Here is a 14,031-nt window from a genome sequence, read left to right as displayed (position 1 = left end):
TCTCGGTCAAAAAAAGGCGCAAAGGGCGCACCCAGGGAAAATCCCACGCCAATTGTTATTTGAAATTGGCCAGTTCACTATTCCCTTAGTTCCAATCGAATACAATACATCAATCATTATCAATTGAATATAAACATGAGCGCCCCAATAGGTATGTTGCAGTTTATACCATTGCTACAATTGAATTCAGCGTACTAACAATTTTTTTCTAGTTCTTGATCAAGGTACCGGGTTTGTCAAGATTGGTCGGGCCGGCACCAATTTCCCAGACCATACCTTCCCATCTATGGTTGGGCGTCCTATTTTACGAGCAGAAGAACGAAATGTGCTCATTCCCGCTGACGTTGAGATTAAGGATATAATGTGTGGTCTGGAAGCTAGTGAAGTTAGATCACTCCTTGAAATAAACTACCCCATGGAAAACGGTATCATTAAGAATTGGGAAGATATGGAGCATTTATGGGATTATGCGTTTTACGAACGAATGAAGATCAACCCTGAAGGTCAAAAAATCTTGCTTACAGAACCACCAATGAATCCCTTGAAGAATAGAGAAACCATGTGTGAAGTTATGTTTGAAAAATACCATTTTGGAGGTGTTTACGTGGCTATTCAGGCAGTGTTGGCATTGTATGCCCAGGGTTTGAGTTCTGGGGTGGTTGTTGATTCTGGAGATGGTGTCACTCACATTGTTCCAGTTTATGAATCGGTAGTGTTGAACCACTTGACGAGAAGATTGGATGTTGCCGGTCGTGATGTGACCCGTCATTTGATCAACTTACTCTTCCGTAGAGGTTATGCATTCAATAGAACTGCCGATTTCGAAACCGTGCGTCAAATCAAGGAAAAGTTATGTTATGTGTCATACGATTTACAACTTGATGCTAAACTTGCTACTGAAACCACTGCTCTTGTTGAATCTTATGAATTACCCGATGGTCGTGTGATCAAAGTCGGCTCAGAAAGATTCGAAGCTCCTGAATGTCTTTTCCAACCACATTTAGTCGATGTTGAACAACCAGGTGTGGGTGAAACCCTTTTCAATATGATTCAATCGGCTGATGTCGATATTAGATCGACTTTATTTAAGGCAATTGTGTTGTCGGGTGGTTCGTCAATGTATCCTGGTCTTCCTTCAAGATTGGAAAAGGAATTGAAACAGTTGTGGTTAACTAGAGTATTGCATGGTGATGCTACCAGATTGGACAAATTTAAAGTAAGAATTGAAGATCCTCCAAGAAGGAAACATATGGTGTTTATTGGTGGGGCTGTTTTGGCCAATATTATGGCTGATAAGGATCATATGTGGATTTCGAAACAAGAATGGGAAGAACAAGGATCTAGAGTGTTGGAGAAGTTGGGTCCAAGGTAAGTCAGCAGTATAAGAATGAATGAGATCTAATTAAACTTTTTTTTTTTGTATAAAAATTAGACTAGCAATGAATAAAATGTATAAATTTGCAAGTAAATGCTTTGTAAATTATAAATATATTAAGCCTAACACTTCTATAAATAGTGTATCTAACTATAGTTCAAATGTGTAATTTTCTCCATAACCAATTCTACCATATCATCATACTCATCACTACCGATAGCTTCATTATTAATTCTTCTATTATGTCCATAATCCATGATTTCATGAACCATATCTTGAACAAGCTTCCTATTTACAACTTTTGGACGAAGGAAGTCGCAACGTAAACATTCTTCCACTGTCCATCGTTCATGTGGTTCTCGTTTAAGACACATCTTCATTAACTCAATAGCAGATTCAGGAACCACCCCACCATTCACACCAGTGGCTGGGTATTGGATCTTGACTTGGGGGTTTATAATAGCCATCATTCTTTGCGTTCCTGAATATCCTGCGTATGGTGGTCGTCCATAGATTAATTGGTAGATGATACATCCAATCGACCATATATCTGAAGGCTTACCTACTCTCCATGTGTTTCGAGGCATGGAATGATTCACTTCAGTTAGGGCTTCCGGGGCCATATAATTTGGAGTTCCAATTTGAGATTCTCGATATACATTCACGGTATGGTCTGGAACGGCATTAGCAATTCCAAAATCAATGATTTTAAGTATACCTTTGACAATCAAGAAATTTGCCGGTTTTAAATCACTATGGACGATCCCAGCGTCATGGACTGCCCGGACGCAACGTAACATCTCAAGGGAATGAAATCTAATAAAGTCTAAATCAAATGGAGTTTGGGATCTTAGTTTATTATTGAGAACTTGGGCAAGGTCAATCTCGCCTCGTTCCATGACTAGATATATCGACCCTTCAGTGATGGCATGGTCAATAAGTCGTACTACTCGGTCCAGATGTTTCAACTTTAATAAAAGATCAATTTCTCCTTTGAATCCAGCAAGGGAAATCTCGTCGTATTGTCCATTACTCACTTTCTTAATAGCATAGATTTGATTATTGGAAAGTGATTTAACGCGATATACTTTCGATGTACCTCCACGACCAAGGAGTTCTAATTTTTCGTATTGTTTACCATTAATTGAAATGATACGTTTTGGTGAAATGTGCGATTCGGTTGAGCTGGTTGATCCAGCCGATAATGGAGGTCTAGTAGGGATATAGGGTACAATTGGTGGTGTTGGTGCTGATGCAAGTAGTGGTGGTGGTGGTGGTGTCAGGATCTTTGCTTGGAATGGTTTTATTGGTTCAACTGACTGAATGGGTTTCGGAAGTTTGGGTTTCCGGAAAGTATCTATATTAACAGGAATTTCAGCCAATGCAGGTCTAGAGGAAATGTCCTTAAATGCAAATTCTTTATTTTCTTTATTTTCAATTGTATCCAGTGTAAGAACATTTGGGAACATGAATTTCTTTCTTTCTTCAAAATCATATCGGAAATTCTCCTGCTCCGCAGGTGAACCAACGTGTTCATGTTTTAGTAATATAGGAGAACCAATCTTTTCATGCTTTATTGAGGTTTCCTGTTTTAATGTCTCTTCTTTCACTGACAATCTATCATTATGCTCGTGTCGTTCTTGGTCAGATTCTTGATGTTGTTGTTGTTGTTGTGATGGTGGTGGCTGATCAGAAGCTCGTCCTGGTAATCCAAGGTTAAGCCCAAAAGACCTACTCTTGCGTTTTCTAGGTAAACTTCTTACCGTACTAACAGCAGTAGACTTAGACAGGACATTAGTGCTGTTACTGGAACAAGTGCTGAAGGACGCATCACCCGTTCGTGTTTGTGCTGGACTACCAATGTGAGCCGACAATTTACTACGTAATGTGGCAGCACGCTTATTCTCAGGGAAGTCCAACTCATATACCCCTGTGATTTTGTATGATGAAGTCAGACTGGTATTGTTATGGTGATCATCGGTGAATTCACGTTTCAAAAACGTTGCGGGTGGTGTATGATTCATTTGTAACGGATGTATTGAATCAAATGCCATAATGGGGTTTTTATATGCTCATCAAGGATGCAGTTATAATGACTGGTAAAATGCAGAAAGTTATTAATGTGTATATGCTGGTAAGTGCTTATGACAAGTAAAAGAAGAAATTTGGTGTTTGTGGTTTGAAATCCTTTGCGCTTTTTGTTTACAATTTTTTCGTATCTATGTGGTACTGCATATAGACACGATCCTGTCACGGTATAAACAATTTTTTTTTGCACATTCAACTCACCCAAAAAGAATCATTAATTACACGAACAAAACAAGGTGTAATTAGAACTTGGTGCTAATAAAAGAAAAGTTCAATGACTTAAGTAAACATTGGTTATACTGAAAGTGCAGCTAGAAAAAAAAATAAAATTCAGTGCTCCACGGCAGGCTCGAACTGTCGACCTTCAGATTACACGTTGAAATAATTCAATATGAGACTGACGCTCTGCCAACTGAGCTAGTGAAGCCGAATTTTTTCAAAAAAATTTCCCTGTTTTTTTGGCTGTGTTTTATATCAAGTGGTAGCGTTGATTTTGACATTTTTCATATTTAGGTATTATTGTGAGGGGAACTAAGATATTTTGATTGTAAGTTATTCCAAGTGTGTGTTAAATTAGCCTAGTATGAAGAAATAGGAATAAACACTTTGTTTTATTGGTGTTTTCAACATTGAAAAATTGATGTAATTTTAGGGAAAATCTGGTAATTAATCTGTAAAATTTACCTGAAAATTGATGAAATCGTAAAATATTTCGTGAACTTATAGTACATTGTTGTAACATGTTGGATATTCAGAGTATACATATACCACAATTCATAGAACACTTGCCTGAACACTAATGACTACCTTGAACTGGGTATGGTTTTGTTCAAAAAGTTAATATCCGACGATCTTGCGCTTAACTCCTAACTTAACTATTTGCATTATATACACTTGCTATAAAGCTGTAGCATATATATAATGACACAAAGGTAGAGAAAAAATTACACAAATAGTTTATTACTCCTATTTCTCCTTTTTATTTGGCTAGACCTTCTGGTTAAGTTGAATCTTTCGCAGCAATTTTTCAAAACGTTACCCCTTTTTTTAAGTTAATTTTCGGAGCTAAAATTATGTACAGGAAAGTATGGCATTAAATAATATTCACCACGCCAAAGGTAATGGGCTTAGCCCAATTAGAATTCTACAATTTTTATATCTACTTTGAAACCGTCAGAGTAAAGAGTTTAATTTAAATACCAACAGTCTGTCCTGATCTAGATTAATCGATTCACGTGTTAGATAAAAGCTATACTCAGATATGTCGTTAGTTACAACACGTTCACCTTCCTTCTTGGAAAGGTTCCAGATTTGTAAAACTGTTTACAACTACTATTCCAATTTTGCAATTATTTCCGAATATTCCCATGAAATCGACCTGGCCAACCTTTCTCATGCCCTTAGAAACGTCATTCTTGCCAATCCTGTTCTTGGATACAACTTTTTCCGTGTTGAAGATGGTGATCAGGTTCATGATGGGAAGAACTTTAGATTGAGCCCCCTCAATGAAGTGCTTTTCTCCGATGTGGTTAGCGAAGAAAAGTTTGAGGTTGACTCTGAATTCTTGGAATATGTTAACACCATCCATTTCGAACTTGATACTCAAAAGCCGTTGTTTAAATGCATTGTCAATGGGAAGTATATTGCGTTAGTGTTCAATCACGCCTATGTTGATGGGAATAGTGGGACAAGTTTCCACAAGGATTTACTTCATGAATTGAATAAATTGGATGAGAAGGAAACATTGGATGTGCTCGTTACCAAATCTGAACTAAATGGGATCCCAAAATCAGTTGATGAGCTAACTACTCTTTTTCATCCTCCATTGTTATATACCCTTGGAGCATTACTCAAACGTTTCCTTGTCCCTACATGGCTTACTAACTTGTGGTACAAATTAAGTTATCCTAACTTATCCAAATATCCATTGTTCAGACATAAGACTATCCAGCCAAACACTGCGGTAAAGTATCGTATTATCAACATTCCAACGAGTGAATGCAAGTCAATTATTTCATATGCCAGACAGAATGAAACTACATTCACACCATACTTCACCGGATTAGCATTTGTCAGTTTCCAAAATAAAATTGCACCATTTCTTTCTGACAAACCAAAGTCCATGGATGCAACAATTGTAATTGATGGAAGAAGATACTATCCTGAATTGTCCAATGAGTTGAAATATCAAGGATGTGTCACGGCCTCGGACATCATTGTTGAACCAGTGACAAATCTTGGCGAGACAGTACGCTATATTACCCAGCTGTTGTCCAAGGATATTAAATCGCGGGAAAGATTCCATTATGTGGGATTGTTGAAGTATCTCAACATTTTTGAATTATATACGCTGAAAATCGGCACATTTGGCCGTCCAGTGTTTGAAGTTTCTAACTTAGGCCGAGTAAATGAACAAGGTGAAAAACTTGACATCGACCAATTATGGTTTACCCAAGATAACGGATTCCTGTCCATGATTACATTCTCCGTGATCTCCACCGCGAAGAAAGGAATGAATATCGTCATTGGATCACTGGAGGAATTAGAAGATATTAGAAACCCAGAAACAAACGAGAAATTAATGGATGAATTCACCACCGATTTGAAATCTTCATTAACTAACTATACAAAAACTCCTCTATAGTCTTTAAATCCAAACTAATAGTATATATATATATGTATAGAGATATAGGCACCTTAATTTTAAAATCCACCAGTCATATCCCTAATCTTATCCACTTCTGCTTGTAATGCCTTTAAATCATCCAAGATGTTTGACGTACTATCGTTGGAGCTAGCTTGGTACATTACTCCACTTTGCGGTACTTTTGGTGGTAAAGGAGGCGGAGTTACCACCAGAGCCAGCACCAGCGCCAGCATACTGGCATTACGTCTTCTTGAAGGGGGAGGCGGCGGAGGAACACGGGATAATGGAGACCTAGGAGGCACTGGGGGTGGACCACCATTAATTGTGCCTGGACTAGGAGAAGACGCCGATCTATGACGAATAGGAACTGGTGGTAAGGGGCGCGACAACAAGTTGTTCAGTTCTTGTTGTTGCCCAATTTGTGAGTTTTGCAATGTGTTTTCCATGGTGTTTCCCGTCATTTGGCTTGTAAATGATTGTAATGAAATCTTTGGTGCTTCAATTTCGGAATCGGTACTGCTACCAGGAGCAAATATCCTAGCCATGTCTGCCGGTCCTGTTACATTGGGCATTAATGGAGATACATTATTTTGAGTTCGGTTCAAGTATTGTGCCATTTGTGTAGGCCCTGTCATATTAGGTTGTAACAATTCAGGATCTGGAGATGGTGAGAACATCCTGGCCATTTGTGCCGGTCCAGTCATGTTTGGACGGAGTAAGTTTTCTGATGAATTTTGAAGATGGATGGATGATGGAACCCCACCAATAGATACTGTATCTACTGAATGTAAGTTCTGGAAATGGTTAATTTGTGATTCCATATCTTTAAGTATTTCTCGCTCTTCCTCTTCCTCTTTGAGTCGTTGCTGTTGTTGCTGCTGCTGTTGTAACTGCAGAAGAGTAGGCAATTGTGGGGCCAGAGGTGTTTGGGGAGCTTGTGGTGGTTGCTGCCGAGGAACTCGTGGTTGGTTCTTCATTCTATTCAACAATTGATCCATAGGCAAGGAATAGTCCAAATGGTCTTGAGGCTGGGGAGATTCTGCAGGTGAATTAACAAATGAATCGTCATGAATATCAACTTGATCAGAAAACTTGACTGATTTCAACTTCTTGGATTTTCGCTTCTTAGGTTGTTCATCGGGCCGTTCTCCAGTAAGCAAGAATTGGGTGAAACTATCTATATCCAATGGTTTATTGACATCTTGAACACTGCCATTACTATTAATTTCTGAGCCTTCATCATTAAGTATACTGTCGTTCGCATCATCATCATCATCATCATTCTGTCTTTTCTTGGACAAAATTGAAGGCGGTGCAGGTACAGGCGCAGCAACTGCGATTAATGCTCGACTTGGTTCTTTTCCTTGTAATGTATGACTAATCACTCGTAACAATGCAAAAAACTCCCCAATGTTAATGGAATACAAAATCTTACTGAAGATTCTATTGACTTTCTCCTTTATATCTTGAGGTATTTTGAAGTTATTCAAAAAATTATATACATCATTCATGGTGATTGTTCGAGAACTGGTCCGGGCTAGTATATCACTATACCACCTCATATAAGTTTTTGATTCCTGTAGAGTCAAATCTTGTGCTGTTAAACTTAATGGGATATAGTTATCATCTCTTTCGGATATAATTGGTTCGTTCACTGACAACGTTTGTGACATAATGCTATCGTGTCTACTTCTTCGATCAAGTACACTATCGTAACTATCACCGTATGATCCGTGGATCACGGCAGAAGCTAAGGCATGGCGGGAGTTTATATCGTCAACAGAGTTGTTTCTGTAAGATGATGGTTCTGGATATAAATGTGCTGAGGATGTATGTTGACGAGAAGGAGGGACAAATCCATTAGTAGTAGTACTTGATTGTTGGAAGCTAATCAGTGGTGTGGGCATATGTGGGGCGTTAGAATTGATGTTATAGCTGGCATTGTTGTTGTTGTTGTTGTTGTTGTTGTTGTTGTTGTGCGAATCAGACAGATCAAAACTGCTGTTCTGGTTTAGCCAGTCAAATCCAGGTCCATTCATTTGAGGCTAAATCAGGGTTGTTGTAAGTAAGAATGACGAGGGGAAGCAAATAGCGACTAATTCAACGTGGTATGAACAAAGAAGTATTTTTGAAATGTGGAGAAGGTATGGTAAGTCGCACACAAGACAATTAGCAATTAATGGATGATATATCTAGGGTTAACGAATAAGGCCGTAAGTTTATCAGAAATGGTTCGTTCAACCCAAAAGTTTACTTCCTTTTTTTTTGTGGTGGTGGTTTCTTTTTTTTTTTTCCCTTGACAAGGAGCGATTTTGGCGTACTAGATCTTTTTTTTTAATACGTCATAGTTAATAAAGTCATGAGCTTGGGGCGGAGGAATAAGAGGAGCAGTAAGTTCTAGCCAATAGCTAATGCATCCTGAAAGAAGTAGCTAAAATAAAAATTAAATTAAACACTAATTAATTATATTTAAACAAAATTATACAAACAAAATTATTTACGAAACCGTTTAATGTTGCATGGCCTCTTGTATTGCTACCGTGTCAATAATCCTTCTGTTACCAGTAACATTTGCAGAAACCGCTTCTTGACCAGCCCAATCGGTATCTTCATCTAAATCAAAAGGCTTATCCTTACCGGAAGGAACACTAGGGGCAATATTTGCAGTAGCCATACGTTCCACTTCTTGAGCCGAAGGCATAAAGATAACTCTTGTTCCTGGCGACTTAGCCATATTTTGCAATGCATCCAAGTATCTGATTTGCATAGCTGGTTTCAGCGCCAATATATCAGCAGCCTTTCTCATTAACTTGGCACTCTCAACTTCGGCCTTGGCATTAATGATCTTACCTTCACCAATTCTCTTGGCTTCGGCAGCCATAGATAATGATGATTGAACCTTATCAGGTAAGGTTAAATCTTTAATCAAGATTGATTCAATGTTAACACCCCAATCGAAGGCGGTCTTGGCAATTATTTGTTCAATTGATTCGGCAATTTCTTCTCTTTTTTCTACTACATCTTGCAAAGTTCTGCCACCAATAACATCACGAAGGGTGGTTTGAGTACGTTCAACAATTGCAGAATGAATATCAGCAATGGAGTAAATTGCCTTTTGTGGATCAATGATGTTATAATACACAACTGAAGTAATAATAACACTAACATTATCCTTGGTGAAACATTTCTGGGCTGGAATTTCTCTAATATTAATTTTGATTGAAACTCGAGTCAATTTTTCTGACCAGGTATTAACATACGATAACCCTGGTTCCACAGTACGGGTCAATCTACCAAATGTTTGCACTAACCCAACTTCACCTTGGTCCACTTCACGGTATGGATTCTCACACAAAAAACAAAACATCCCACATTTCCCAAATATGGATCCCAATCCAGAAATAAACGATTGGTATCCAGTCATTGGTGGAGATTCATAAGTTTTAGCAAAATTCTTAACTACCATATCTGGCTTCACCAATGGTTGTTCCCTAATGGCGTGTTTGTATGCGTCTGCATCAAATGAGTCGTTGGTTCTAGTACTTTCTTCCATTGCTTGAGCTGTATCTGTTGTTGGTTAAACAGGGAAAAAAAAAGAAAACTACTATTCGGTTTCGGGCTTGTATTTATAATTGAAACGCAAGAGGGAGTAAAATCCTTGGCGTTAAGCCTTACAATGAGAGGGGGGAGGGGGTCACGGTATGGGTTGCGATTTTGTATCATTTTTTCCGTTAAGAGGCTGAACTTTATTTTTTAATGTAATGGAATGCATAGGATAATAAAACGGGGTAGCGCTATTGCTCAACTACGTGGGACATTCCCTCCCCCCAAAATAGAATTAAGAACCGATACAGTGATCATGGATAGATCACCTTGATCTTATCAGTGCATTGCTATGACTCTCTCGGCATTAACCAATGCCTGGGGAAAAAAAAACAACATGCGTGCGGCATTTCATAGCCCCCTTTTGCGTGATTCGTTATCTTTTTTGCATAGTCTAAATCCGAGACAAAGAATGTAGGCACTTCATGAAGTAACACCACTTATCAACCAATTGGAAAGTGAAACAGAGATCATTCAATTTAGGAAAAGTCGGCTTTATTTTCAAGCAAGGCTGTGAATTATTAATTTAAACAATATACGATGAAATTTCACAAAAGCGGATTTGGTGCAATCTCGTAAAATCGCATAGCCCTTTATTCTTGTTGTTCTACGGACCGATCCTATTCCGTTGACAACTTAATCTTATCTGATTGCTTTCTACGCCTTGATTTTACGCTCGGTCAATAAATGGTAATTATAATTCTATATCGGTATCTGTGCATATGTAGTAAAAAAAACTAAAACAAACATCGCTCTTGATTTCCTATCCTAGAAATCACAACAGTAATTCAGCAATTTTGCCAACTAAATCATCATCCCCGCCTAAACCACCCACCAAATCAGCCAACAAATCCCGAGGATCTTCCAACCCAATACTCACACGTAATAATCTTCTACTAATGTGAGCATCAGTCAAGGCTCTCCATTCAATCAAACTTTCAGCACCACCTAAACTTGTGGCATGGTGGAACAACTTCAATTTAGAAGGCAATCTCTTGGCAGCATCTTCGGATTTCAACTCAATTGCAAACACTGGCGATTGACCCAAAGGCATTTGTTCCTTGATGTATGCATCAGTTTGTAAAGATCCATGATAGATAATGTCCAAATCAGCAAACTTACTTTTGTTTTCATTCAAGTACTTGACGATAAATTCAGCTGATTTGGATTGTCTCATGATTCTCAATTCAAAAGTTCTTAAACTTCTAACAAGTAAAGCACTTTCTAAATTACCAATATTAGTTCCCAAAACCAATCTATCACTTAATAATTTCTTCTTGGTTTCAAGAGACTTGGTCAACAAAATTCCAGCCAACAAATCACTATGTCCACCAAAGAATTTAGTAGCGGAATGCATGACAATATCAGCTCCAAACTTGAAGGGATCCATTAATGGAGGAGGAGCGAATGTGGCATCCACCGATAAAATTGCCCCTTTAGCATGGGCTCGCTTGGCATACTTTGCAATTTCTAAATTAACACCGTATGGGTTAACTGGAGTTTCCAAATGAACCAAATCACCTGGCTTAACGAGTTTATCAAATTCCTCATCACTACAGTCAATATCAAGTTTCTTTAATCCGTAGTTACGCTCCCAGATATCAGCAATCCCATGACAGCCATGGTATGCTTGTCCAATAACCAAGGTTTTGGGGTTGACTAAAGTGATCAACCCGTTGAATGCACCCAAACCGGAGTTGTAAGTGATGGCATGGGCACCAGTAATAGACTCAATGGTTTTCTCGACAATGGCTGCGTTAGGATGGTTTTCTCTCGAATAGATGTATTGACTGGATCCTGCAATGGTTCCTTCAAGATCACCAATGGCGACAAGTTCATCGGGATTGGACGAGTAACTAAACGTGGTGGAGATATTGATTGGTGGAATCACATCTGAGACTCTCTTAAGCGAGTCACCAGCATGTATAGACTTAGTTGAAAGATGCATTGTTGTGGAATAAGGAGAATGATTCGATGAGTCAAAAATTCCAACGGTTCTTATACGGTTCAAAAACAAAAAAAATATGCCCCGGTTTCGCAATTCGGTTAAAAATTTAGGCGCGCCACAGTTTCGGAATTAAATTGGATATTTGTGTAATTTACGATGCTAATTGATACGGATAAACGTATACGTAGGAGCTATTAGTAATACGAATAACAACATCTAATTAAGAAAATAAATAATTATATACCTATAGCTTGGTAGCATGCTCACTTGGTTTCATTCTTCTTCCTAATCTCGTTATCAAATACCCAACACATCCAAGGAATCTAAACAAGGCCATGAATGCCACGGTCCATAAGATAACCGTAAGGAAAACTCTTGCTCTGAACGTCTTGGAATCTTGTAAATGATCAATCTTTTCAAATTGATTAAACCCACCAGTTTGTAACACCAAGGCTACAACCACGAAGTTAGAAATCATCCAAATTAACACAGTCATGGATCTGACATAAGCATAATAGTCTTCATTACTTATTTCTGCTGGTTTATCATTCTTAGGAGCAGGATCACGAATCTTTTCTAATTGATTAAGATATGATTGATTAATTTCTTCCTTAAGAATAGGCACACTGACATCGAAAGTACCATCCTCTCTTAATTTAGCTTCACCCAAACTAGCACCGCCTGTGTCACCTTTAGTACCCCAGGAAACATCATCTATATTACAGAATGCATAGATATTAAGCACATTGATATAGGATGGTGACAACAAGATGTATTGCAAGAATGAAGTAAACATATGCCATGGTTCAAAATATAAGAACGATGCAAGGAAATACAAGGCATATGTTGATGCAGTTGCAACCACCAAATTTCTAAATTCGGCATTCTGAAAGAATAAACTCACCGTGATTTGCGTTTTATTGTCATATATTCCCTGGACTGCATGTACGGCCATAAATACGGCTGCAAAAATCATATAAGCCATAAGTATTGCAAAGAAAACCACAATCACAACATAAAATCGTTCAGTACCTTTTGGTTTATTACCAAAACTCAAAACAAATGTAGTAACCAATGATAACAAGTAAAGCCACAAGAACACCACGGAAAGAATATTACCAGGAGCAAAATTCAAATCAGGATCACCCAATGAAGTAGTCAAAATTCTAAACACAAGGAAATAAGACCCGATTGAAAACCATGAAACAACAAGATTAATAAATTGATAAAAGAACTCAATATGAAGAAAAATCTTTCTTCCAAATGAATGGGAACTTCTCCAAACCTTGGCAAAATGAACCAAGGCATAAATGGCGGCGAAAAACGACCCATTCAACCATCTTCTACGCTGAAGAATAAATTCAGCCAATTTATCAGGGACATCAGTTTCTGCTGAGGCAGATTTACAATATCTCAATAACCAATTACACCCTCTTTTTGCAACCAATTCGAAACACAAAATACGATCTTCGGCCAAGTACATATTCGAAGTAAAGATACCCGCTTCTTCTTTCATCATGGCTCGTTTCATTTCATATTCATCGTCATTTGGATCTAATTCCCCACTACTATGCAAGAATTCACCCTTGAAGTATTTTTCTAGCGGGCCAATTCCATTAACATCATTTTGTAATGCAACATATCTATAAGCTGAGAAAGCACCAGGTAAAACGGAAATAAATCCAAACACTGATTCAGTTGGTTTATCCAAAATATTTGAAATTTTATATTCAAAATTTTGACCATAAACAATTGGATTAGTAATCATTTGTCTCTTCTTTAAGGATGCGGTGATTTCCCCACAGGCACCAGCAACACGGTGATCACGATCAAATTCTTTCCATAATTTATAAAGAGATTTTCCAGAAGGTTGTGTACCACAATCTAATAACACAACAATTTTTGGATCCAAGACTTGTCCAATAGCTTGGAAACACCATCTATGAGAATTAATCTTTTTTGCATTAGTTTCTTTTAAACAAAACAACATCTGTACTGGGACGATTTTTTCAGTGGTTAATTTAACAGTTTCATCATCAACACAAGAAATACCAACCCTAGTGGTATATTCATAAATATGAGCTTGCACCTTTTTGTCATCAACCATACTTTTAGCTAACCCTTCTTGATAAACACCAAGACCGGCTAAAAGTGCTTGAGCACGTTCATTGATTTTAGTACGACCGTCACTGACAATACAAACCACGATTTTTTTCCAAGAATCCTTACCCCATACTGAAGATCTTGATTTTGATTCTAAATATTTAATATTTTTAAAAACACCTTTAAGAGTACGTCCTAATAATACATCATCTTCATTATACATGGTAATAACCACCATTAATTCGGTTTGTCTAGGAATAGGGTAAT

At 37.9% G+C, this 14,031-nt stretch overlaps 7 protein-coding genes across 7 annotated transcripts; 2 read left to right on the top strand and 5 right to left on the bottom strand. All coding sequences in view use genetic code 12, as the record gives it.

Moving 5' to 3' along the window:
* Positions 1-103: 103 nt before the first annotated feature.
* Positions 104-1,462, top strand: ARP2 (actin-related protein 2; the record flags this gene model as incomplete). The annotated part of the gene is made up of 2 exons (XM_007373341.1): positions 104-151; positions 213-1,462. The coding sequence occupies 2 exons, from the start codon at positions 136-138 to the stop codon at positions 1,370-1,372; spliced, it is 1,176 nt and encodes a 391-aa protein (XP_007373403.1).
* Positions 1,463-1,521: 59 nt separating this feature from the next.
* MPS1 (serine/threonine/tyrosine protein kinase) lies at positions 1,522-3,399 on the bottom strand (the record flags this gene model as incomplete). The annotated part of the gene is made up of 2 exons (XM_007373340.1): positions 1,522-2,560; positions 2,696-3,399. The coding sequence occupies 2 exons, from the start codon at positions 3,397-3,399 to the stop codon at positions 1,522-1,524; spliced, it is 1,743 nt and encodes a 580-aa protein (XP_007373402.1).
* A 1,225-nt stretch (positions 3,400-4,624) lies between these two features.
* Positions 4,625-7,757, top strand: SPAPADRAFT_59178 (N-acetyltransferase; the record flags this gene model as incomplete). Its single annotated transcript, XM_007373339.1, has 1 exon — positions 4,625-7,757. One exon carries the CDS (start codon positions 4,725-4,727, stop codon positions 6,105-6,107), a length of 1,383 nt encoding a protein of 460 aa, XP_007373401.1.
* Positions 6,167-7,783, bottom strand: SPAPADRAFT_133792 (uncharacterized protein; the record flags this gene model as incomplete). Its single annotated transcript, XM_007373338.1, has 2 exons — positions 6,167-6,991; positions 7,070-7,783. The coding sequence occupies 2 exons, from the start codon at positions 7,781-7,783 to the stop codon at positions 6,167-6,169; spliced, it is 1,539 nt and encodes a 512-aa protein (XP_007373400.1).
* An 836-nt stretch (positions 7,784-8,619) lies between these two features.
* SPAPADRAFT_59177 (uncharacterized protein) lies at positions 8,620-9,477 on the bottom strand (the record flags this gene model as incomplete). The annotated part of the gene is made up of 1 exon (XM_007373337.1): positions 8,620-9,477. The coding sequence occupies one exon, from the start codon at positions 9,475-9,477 to the stop codon at positions 8,620-8,622; it is 858 nt and encodes a 285-aa protein (XP_007373399.1).
* Positions 9,478-10,388: 911 nt separating this feature from the next.
* Positions 10,389-11,665, bottom strand: SPAPADRAFT_59175 (putative cystathionine beta-lyase; the record flags this gene model as incomplete). The annotated part of the gene is made up of 1 exon (XM_007373336.1): positions 10,389-11,665. One exon carries the CDS (start codon positions 11,659-11,661, stop codon positions 10,489-10,491), a length of 1,173 nt encoding a protein of 390 aa, XP_007373398.1.
* Positions 11,666-11,905: 240 nt separating this feature from the next.
* On the bottom strand, positions 11,906-13,987 carry SPAPADRAFT_59174 (uncharacterized protein; the record flags this gene model as incomplete). The annotated part of the gene is made up of 1 exon (XM_007373335.1): positions 11,906-13,987. The coding sequence occupies one exon, from the start codon at positions 13,985-13,987 to the stop codon at positions 11,906-11,908; it is 2,082 nt and encodes a 693-aa protein (XP_007373397.1).
* Positions 13,988-14,031: the final 44 nt, after the last annotated feature.

This window comes from Spathaspora passalidarum (genome assembly GCF_000223485.1).
Source record: "Spathaspora passalidarum NRRL Y-27907 unplaced genomic scaffold SPAPAscaffold_2, whole genome shotgun sequence".
Classification (NCBI taxonomy): Eukaryota; Fungi; Ascomycota; class Pichiomycetes; order Serinales; family Debaryomycetaceae; genus Spathaspora; species Spathaspora passalidarum.
Note: the sequence above shows the minus strand (reverse complement) of the source record. Positions and strands in the feature narration are given on the sequence as shown.